Source organism: Branchiostoma lanceolatum, chromosome 2 (genome assembly GCF_035083965.1).
Source record: "Branchiostoma lanceolatum isolate klBraLanc5 chromosome 2, klBraLanc5.hap2, whole genome shotgun sequence".
NCBI lineage: Eukaryota > Metazoa > Chordata > Leptocardii > Amphioxiformes > Branchiostomatidae > Branchiostoma > Branchiostoma lanceolatum.
Genome location: NC_089723.1, coordinates 15,545,422 through 15,555,470, shown reverse-complemented (window position 1 = coordinate 15,555,470; position 10,049 = coordinate 15,545,422). Strand labels below are relative to the sequence as shown.

Here is a 10,049-nt window from a genome sequence, read left to right as displayed (position 1 = left end):
CAAGAGGTTGTCGTAACTCCCCCGGAGTATCTGGCGATGGACGCAGTGATGAAACGGTTCACATTGAGTTTCTTCGAGGTCTTGCTTCACGATATATTCGTATCAGTCCTCATCGCCACCCGGTGTCTACTCACAGAGACCGACCCCGTTGTTATAGTCTCATTGATGACCACTCTAACATGTGTATTTATCAGGGTCTTCCATAATCTCTGTCTACACGCTTTCTTACGTTGCAAATACAGCGAGAGAAGGTTCAAATACTATCAACCCAGCGCGTGCATCAAGTTGTGGATGCTGCTTGCCATGGCGGGGGTTCTCATTTTTCACGCCATAGAGGTTTCCAGGTTTACGTCTGAGAGAAACCCGGTCATTTTGGTCAGCGATACTGTCATAGTACAGCAGCCAATCACCGATCGTTATTACAAACCTCTTTACCTCAAGAAAGAGGCGGAAGTGAACACAGCAACGTCTAAACGATTGACAACTACGTCAGCAGTTCGACAACACAACGAAACCATGATATTCACGGTACCGTGCGTCGGTTTTTCACAAAGTAGACTTTACCATGGTAACAGATCGTACAGCCTCCAGGATTTAAGTGTGAGCTGTAGGAACAATTGTACTCTAATTCTCCAAATACGGTATGAAAAGGTGGCCCCGGATTCGCCTAGATACTTGTACAATGCCTGGCAACGGACTGATTGCGACAATGAAGTCTTTTACACAGAGTATGGCCGAAATGGGACTTTGTTAGAGCACTTAGGTGACGCTGTGACGTCATCGGGATTCACAGTACACATACAAGGAGATTTCTGCAACGGTGCCATACGAGATCCAGATATGACTTTATAGTTAGGCAATTATGATAACTCATAATCCCGCCAGGTATGTCAAGACCACCTCATAAAAAAGGCTACTTAATTCAGCTTCAGTGGCCCGAATTACACATGCGTTTTTGAGTCGAATTGGAGTCTGTGTAAGGAGAATTATAGGCCACTCAAGTAGCATTTTCTAGTGATAAGACTCAACTTGAGCAGCTCAAAGCTCCTCATACACAGCCCCAGGTCGACTACCAAAACGTTTGTGTAAATCGGACCAGTTATCTCTCATGCATGTACTTTTCGGATATTCAGGTGTTCAAGGCATTTTTACCTCTACAACATCGCGATGTTAGGGTACTGGCGGAGATATGAGAGTTGACAATACGAAATATTATAAAGAAAGTATTTGAAACCACTTCTTTGGCCCAATTACGACAATGCTTTGCCACAGTGTCGAAAAAAAAATGTCTAAACGTGACGTCATGTGTGTAGATTAAGCTGTAAATATTAATACTCGTATCCATGTAAAATACTGATAAAACTAATTTGTCGACGATGGTGCGTATATGATTTGTTTGATTTAATAAAGAAAAAAAAAGGAATTCGAATATCAGTTGCCTGTTAAGTGTTAAGTTATTTCCGAAAGTAGTCAATGTAGACTATGACTCTTTAGATCATTCGTAGATTAAAATGACATTCTTTCACGTTACGGTTGTGGACGTTTTTAGGTTGGGGCTGTTTGTCGTAACAATTAGCGACTGATAAATGATAACGTTATCTTGCGATAATCTGATGAATCACTTTTTAATTGCGTTATGATATTTGATCATAACAAAGGTCACTTACAAGTTAGTATGTCAAATTTCATTGCCACCATGTAACGTTACGTTGTGTTTGGCCACTAAGGCCAACCTAAAAATTCTTACGAATCCCTTTTTTCTATCTATACATTCAAGTCAATTTTCACAATGCCGTTTTGAAAGACAAGTTTTCAGCAACACTGACACTTTAATTGGATTACATGACGTCAGTGTTCTAAAATTCAATCATCAGGTGAAAAATTTGAAACACTGACGTCATATAATTCAATTATCAGGCGAGAAGGCGTCAGCACGGCATAAGTTGCAAACTGTGGAAAATCCCAGAACTATGGCAGACTTGTGTGAAACAACTTGAAGTAAGAATTTGACTTTGGAATATATCAAGCATAGCATAGAAGGATTTTCAATTTTTTTGTAGCTCTCCTTTAAATTCCTTGCCTAAATTCAATATAGCTAACATTACACAGATATAGACTATAGTTATTCCATGTAGGCTGTCTTCACCAGTAACTCATACTAGTAGTTGTAACACACACAAACGTTCCTAGTGCACTGACAGTAATCTCCAAGCAGATGTTAGGAGGAAAAATCGTGACGTTATTCTAGCTCCCCGTTTTCGTTACAAACTTCCTCGCTGGGGAAACGAGAAGCTAATGAAACGTCGAGATTTTACTACCAACATCTGCTTGGAGGTTACGATGGCTGTAGCAGTGTTTAGCTAACGTCAACTATGATGATTACGCCTGGTATGACCGTTACATTTAAAACGAAAACATGGTGTTATCGACACCTAGATACCTAAAATGTACATACCTCGGGGATTACAAATAATGCATTCAGTAGATCTCTTTAAATCCACCGTATTTTTAATGTGGTGATCTGAGGGTACCGGACGGAACTATCATATGATAATGAAGAACTTGATCGCACGATAATTGTACACGGTACAAAGTAGGGCAAGAATAATACAAAATAAAACTTTATAGTTTGACGTTACATATGAAACAGCGAAAGCCGTATAAAAGAAATTCAACCATGGACTCTATCCCTGTAGATTTCTGACGACCAAAACTCCGCAGTGTTGACTGAACTTTGTTCTAAGATTGACTCCAGTATTAATCTTCGACTTAATCCATTTTTCTTCCAGCCGCCAGTACAAATTCCAAACCATCAACCCGCAAATACGACACAAAATCCGTTCCACCGTCGCTGGGCAGTAGGGATAGCTGAGTGGTATGTTGACAAAAATAAACAGTCTTTAAGGACGATTAGTGCATTGTTAGATCAGTGTAATGTTTTGGTGTGGAGAATGGTCGCTAAACAGCCTGTATGTTGTTTAGGTTCCACCTGTGCCCAACGTTAGGGGAGTGGCCATAAGACTAAGAGACACATTGTAAGGGCTACAGTTATCAAATATGCCAATCTCAAAATCATTTTGCGTAGCAAGTCTGTTACTTTTGTGGAAGTATTGGGATGTGTGTGTGTGTGTGTGCGTGTGTGTGTGTGTGTCCGTGCTTGTGTGTGTGCGTGTCCGTATGAGTGTTTGTGTGTGTGTGTGTGTGAGTATGTTTCAGTACCCTCCGAACAGTGACAGACGCTAAAAACGCAGCATGTCGAAAGTGCGGCAGATCTGTTTAGTTGGATGACAGGTTTGCAACGACGATGTCCTACACCATGGGTACGTTTACCATCTCGCCGGTTTCACCTAGACGATGTGCTGTGTCGTGGCGATCTTCGGGGACCCCGCGATCGTAGGTCTAAGGGGCCAAATAGACGGATCAGATGTGAGAGGGGTATATTAAGTGCCATCGTGTGCCGCAATCGGCAGGGTGTTTCGCCCAGAACCGAGAGGTCCGGAACTACGGCTATGTCCCGATGTTGTGCCCTTGGGAAAGACACTTTACACGTCTTTCCTCACTCCACCCAGGTGTGAATGGGTACCTGACTTCGGTTGGGGAAGGTCGTAATGAGGTCACCTGCTGGCGCTGAATGGCAGCCACCTAGACCCTTGCGACGGATCCACAACCGAAGTCGGGTACCCATTGACACCTATTCATATACACTATTCACAAAGTGCAAGTGTTGAGCAAACATGTATCTGTTGTTATTGTAAACCCTTCAGCAATTCAGCACTGGCACGGATAAAATCTGAATGATAGATAATTATCATTATTGTTATTATATACCCCATCCTTATCTGATTACATCATCTCTGTGTGTCGAACTATTGCATTTGTGTGCACATATCCCTTTTTTTGACTGCTGTTTCTTTTGTGTGTAATTTGAGTTGTCGCGCACAAAGTTTTATTTCTTGTGGCCGTACTATACCTCGCTTACTCACCGCCAGGGATTTGAACCATATTTACATCTGTGTCTATTGTAAGCTGTGGCTGGGGAGTTTTTTTGGTCTCCTTACCTGAGATAGGTTGTATTATTGTATCAACTAAAGATCACAAAAGAAAGATACTTAAGTACCCAGACCATAGTAACACTGTTACGGCATCATTTATTTATCACTCACCGGTAAGATGATCTACATTTTGATTTACAATATACGTATACATTTTGTCATGGAGGTGTCATCTAACACAATATTGATATTATAGTAAGACTATATACTAGGCGACGAAATTTTCTGTTTCTTCGTGGGATACTGTTAGCCTGGAGTTCAGCCTTGTTGCTTTGGTCCGCTCATCCCAACGTTGCTACCCGCGGCTAACAAGGCTGGAGTCCAGGCTAGGACAATGTATTACGCTAAGGTTACATTTACAACCCGGGGCCCGGCCGGGCAGTCTTGAGTTTGTGTAATATGAATCCCTCTTTCTCTCTCTCTCTTAAAAACAAACAATAAATGGCTTTTTGAATCTATTCTCGAAAGTTTATCTTAAAGTATAAGACACCAATGACATAAAAATTATGAATTTCCTGAAATTAGATAAACATCACGTTAATCAGTGACTTTAACCATCATGACGTCACAATCGACATGGCAGCCGGTTTGGAACGTTGCACTGCTACTCGGGAAGAACGTTTTTTGAGAAGCAAACAAAATATATATAGAATTATTATGCCTTTTAATTGAATTAAATGTAATCACAATAATCAAGCACTGTTTGCTCATCAAATAATGGTTTTCACAAGCCGTGATGTAAGGTTCCGAACCGGCTGTTGTGTTCATTGTGATGTCATGAGGGGTAATGTCACTGATTAATGTAATTACCTGGTGAGAAGATCGGAAAAGAATCAAGAGCTGGAAGTATGGTTTCTAATGGTTCAATGCTAAATACCATCAGAAGGGTGTGTATTTGTTTTAAACGTTTATATTCATTGAATGATGCTTTTCCTATTACAGATGATAAGAGAATATTGTATTTTGGTGTCATAAACACTTTATATGATACATAGAGAATATCACCTGCAATACCGCTCCTGGTCGCAAAGAGAGGATCATACAACACGTGCACGTAAAGAAATCGCAGACAAACAAACAAACAAACAAATATAGGGTATGGTACTAATACAGTAGACTATATTATGCGATAATAATATAAGATAGAAATACATGTAATATCATTCATACTCAACAGATGATAACTGTCGATTCGGCGATAATTAAGGGTTAGTGACCCGCCTCTTCTTCGGTGTATATGGTGTCATTCGCTCCGAACGAGGTGGTTTTATGAGGTGGTTATAGCACATGGCCAGACGTTATGACACCATATACACCGACGAAGAGGCGGGTCATTAACGTTATTATCATATAGCCTATCCAAACTGACCCATATAAGAGTAGACAATATCTGTATGACGCATAGATCCCGTATACTATTAAGAATGCATTTCAGAATTTACATTTGTCCTTTTTTAACAAAAGATGATAGATTTCATTTTGAAAATCAACATTTCCACAGATAATATTTGAAAACAATGCAATATTGGCATGCCAAATCTTTTTCAAATCTATCATCTAGATCTCTTATCATCCGCCATTCCTCCCTGCTGGGTGTCCTTCTGACAATGCTGTGGGCGGCTCCTCTTACAGTTCCGCCCGTCTAGATTTGACTTGTATTGCAATGGTTTATTCTATTTTGTCTTATGCTTACAAAAGATTTGATTTATTCTAAGATAGTAAACATTTTTGGGAACAAATAAACGTTATACGAATGATAACAAAAAGATAACCTCCCCCTCTACATAATGGGAGGAATGATGATCACGGGTGTGCTATGGCGTAATAACACATGGGCAATGGAGGCTTCTGATTGGTCGACGCCACCTGGCTATGTGATCATGATAATTAATGATAAAGATTCCTGGAGTCATATATAGCAAAAAATTGAAGCAATCCACTTTATCATTTAATAGACCAGGACAATTTGAATAGGTGTAGCAGCTTTCCAAAAAGACCATCGCAAAAATGATGCAACATGTTCATGTTCAAAGTTCATAATATATCTATGCCCTTGCATGTGGTCCAGTTGCAGTCGTCGTTAGATAGTTCCATTTGTCATATTGTACTTTTTCAGTTTGTATTGACTATTTTCAGTAGTTCGTAGCCCTTTGGTGATCCTCAAGGTGACTACGGGCTATACTCAGGCCCTTAAATGAGTCTGCAATATCAGGATGTGCGGTATCCGCACCATAGATACGTTGCCTCATTTGCAAGGACTGTTCAAAATAGCTGACGGCTTTCCTTAGATCACCAAGAACCCCCCAAAAGCCTAGGAGACTCCAGGCGGTACCCAACTTGAAGAGTGAGTTGGCAATATCAGGATGCGCAGTGTTTTTACCATACATTCTCCGCTCAATTTGTAGTGACTGTCCATAACAGCTGACGGCCTTTTTGTTATCACCGAGGAGACTCCATGCAGTTCCCAGGTTTCTTAGTGACTTGGCGATGTCCGGATGAGCAGTGTTCTCGCCATGGATACTATGTAGCATCTGTATTGACTGTTCATAATAGCTGATAGCCTTTCTGTGATCACCAAGGCCACTCCAGGCGGAACCCAAGTCGTTGAGTGAGTCGGCTATGTCAGGATGTGCGGTGTCCTCGCCATAGATACTCTGCACCATCATTAGTGACTTTGTGAAATAGCTTACTGCCTTTCTGTGATCTCCGAGGTGACTCGAAACGGTACCCAAGCCACTAAGTGTCTTTGCGATGTTAGGATGTACAGTGTTATCACCATCAATACCCCGCCACATTTGTAATGACTGCTCATAATAGTAGATTGCCTTTCTATGATCACCAAGGTCACTCCAGGCAGTACCCAAGTTGTTCAGTGACGCGGTGATAGCAGGATGTGCAGTGTCATCACCATAGACACCCCTGTACATCTGTAATGATTGTTCATAATAGCTGACGGCCTTCCTGTGATCACCAAGGCGAGCCCAGACGGTACCTAAGTTGCTGACTGACCTGGCGATGTCAGGATGTGCAGTGTCCTCACCATAGATACCGCGCAGCATCTGTAACGACTGTTCATAATATCTTACGGCCTTTCCTTGATCCCCAAAGTGACTCCAAGTGGCGCCTAAGTTATTGAGTGACCCAGTGATGTCAGGATGTGCAGTGTCCTCACCATAAATACTCCGCATCATCTGTAGTGACTGTTCATGATAGCTGATTGCCTTTCTGTAATCACCAAGGTCACTCCAGGTGGTTCCCAAGTTGTTGAGTGACGCAGTGACGTCAGGATGTGCAGTGTTCTCCCCGTGGACACTGCGTCTTATCTGTAGCGACTGTTCATAATACCTTACTGCTTTTCTGTAATCACCAACGTCTTCACAGGTCGTGGCCAAGTTATTAAGCAACGCGGCGATCTCTGTATGTGCAGTGTCCTCGCCATAAATATTCTTGTACATATGTAGGGATTGTTCACAATAGCTGGCGGCCTTTCTGTTATTACCAAGGTTTCTCCAGGCGGTACCCAAGTTGCTGAGAGAGTTGGCGATGACAGGATGTGCTGTGTTCTCTCCATACATACTAATGTACATCTGTAGTGACTTCTCGAAATAGCTAGCGGCATTTATGTAATCACCAAGACTCGCCAGGGTGGCACCCAAGTTGCTGAGAGAGTTGGCGATGTCAGTATGTGCTTTTCCTCTACCATGTTTAGCAACACCTTCGTGTAGCGCCAATTTCCCGCATGCTTTCGCCTTTTCGTACTCACATATACTTTTATATACTTCTGCTTGTAATCTTGGTGAATTGTCAAACAGAATAGGCGGCTCTACTGTCGGTGGCTGGATTCCAGCAAGTTTTGAAATAATGACCTTTAATGGTCTTGCTGTGTAATGGTACCTCATCAGTTGTTTGGTGTTTGAGAAGTAAAACACTTTCTTTAGCTTCTCTCTGATATCTTTGCTAGAACGCATGGACAATAAGGTCGACATGTTTTCCACCTGTCCACGGTTGTTCATGTATGTCCGTAACCTTAGTTCTGCTGAAATGCTGACTAGCACCATCAAGTGATGCGCGTTTTCACTGTTGATGACCGCGCCCATGTTCATCTTCTGAATAGTCTCCCATATTGTAGTAGGTTGTATACCACAGAGCAGTGCCCAACAAGTCACTGCAAGGGTCGAAAATCGATAGATTTCTCTCTTTACATTAAGCAGGGTAGATGTTAGAGCTTTTGGTGTAAACGTTTGAACGTTTGTTTCTTCGGTCATTATGTTGAATGCTTGCAACACAGATATCGCTCCATTACTGCTCTGTAGTTGCTGAGTCCATAAAGTGGAATACTCATCGACCAAGTCCTGCTCTCCTGTGATCAAGCACACATTTCCCAATACGCTGGCGAGATGGTACCCTTTCTTCAGATGCAAAGTCAGGTCATCTTGCATGATTCTGGTCATCTTACTTGGTGTTTGAATGAGTTCGAATTGTGTACCCCTACCAAGTGCAGTTTTGCTTGCATGCGGCATGGCTCCATCGAACGCAAACCCTCGCGGTGTGACAGAGTCGTAGAACCAGTTGTCTAGTGGGTCTTTAGAGGTGAAGTCATTTAAAGACGTAATCACCATGGCCGGAAGAATGGTTTCCCCCAGATTGATGACTTTGAGATGCAGATAATGAGTGAGGTTCCTGAAATACTTCACAATGTTGGCTGTATCGTCCTCTACCAAAACGGCGAATTCCAGATCAGAGTACGGAGTTACCAGTCCGGTGGCCTGTGAACCCAGGCCTATCATGGCGTATTTACATGGAGGGGGGCCCATCACCTTAATGCATTCATCTACAAGAACAGCTATGAACGTTTTTCTCTGTTGAACAATTGTTTGAAACAATGTTATGATTGCTTCCGCTCTCTGCTTCTCTACTTCTCTTATGTTTGGGTCATCGTCATCTAGGTTGTATGGATCTATCTGCTGCTCGATTCGGTTCATCTTGTCTTCTATAGACTCTCGATCTTTTTTCAGTCTCAATTTGTGTTTCTTTGGGTCACCGATGTCAATTGCTTGCTCGATCCTCAACACATGCGCAACGAATAACTGGCTCAGTCGTAGGATCTTTTGTTTGATGCCATTTCTGTCTCCTTTCCTAGCTCTGACCAGTGCTGCATTACAGAGTGCTGCGGCCTTGGTGAAGTCACTTCCTTCTTTCGACTGTATTCCTCTCTTTAGGTAGACATCAGTTAACTTGCAAAGTGGCTCTGTCTCTTGTTTGTATTGATCTGTATTTGAATCTGAACGAAACAATATTTTCAGGTTATCTGTTATCTGTCATCTTATTTGACTAATATTATAAAAACAATGCGTTATTAGAAATTTTAACTGTTTGAACTGGATGTATTGTGCACTTTGTGGAAACAGGAGTTTCACTTAGAGTTTTACCGGATATGTGTTGTCTGACAGACATCTCACCACCAGCAGCATTGATGGCAACATGATTTAAATTTTGGCGACGGTATAGGTTCGTGGAACTCTAGTTGGGTATAGTAATGAGTAATGTGACCTCAAGGATCGCCTAAAAATCTACTGCCAAAAATATCATTTAAAGCTCGAAGACTCGTCGTCCGATCGATTTTTTCACGCATAGTGACGGGTATAAAGAGAGCGCCGCTATAATTAAAAAAAATGTTTGTGATTCAATGTGATTGAAATGTATTCAAAACGTCGGCGAGAGGACTGATACTTGAACAGAAAGAGACCACAGAAACACAATACCATTATCAAAGGTAAAGATACTGTGTTGAAGATTTTATAGCCCTGATTCATTTACCTTCCTGACTCGCGTCGTTAAGTACACACTGGTTTACCTTTCACATGAATAGCCTTTAATGCAGCTGCAAAGTGATGTTCTGCAGTGTCTAGGTCCCCTGTCTCCAACGCTCTGTTGCCCTCATGCAGCTGGTCTGCGTAGACGCTGTAGCAGAGGTATGAACACTGCACACATACACAT

General features: G+C 41.9%; 1 protein-coding gene across 1 annotated transcript; it reads right to left on the bottom strand.

The window, feature by feature from the left end:
- Positions 1-5,149: 5,149 nt before the first annotated feature.
- Positions 5,150-10,048, bottom strand: LOC136427578 (uncharacterized). The gene is made up of 2 exons (XM_066416540.1): positions 9,907-10,048; positions 5,150-9,333 (listed from the first exon to the last, which is right to left on the bottom strand). Exon 2 carries the CDS (start codon positions 9,032-9,034, stop codon positions 6,185-6,187), a length of 2,850 nt encoding a protein of 949 aa, XP_066272637.1. The 5' UTR covers positions 9,035-9,333; positions 9,907-10,048; the 3' UTR covers positions 5,150-6,184.
- Position 10,049: the final 1 nt, after the last annotated feature.

Coding starts and splice junctions, on each gene's coding strand:
- LOC136427578 (XM_066416540.1), bottom strand. CDS start 9,034: ATGAACCGAATCGAGCAGCAGATAGATCCATACAACCTAGATGACGAT.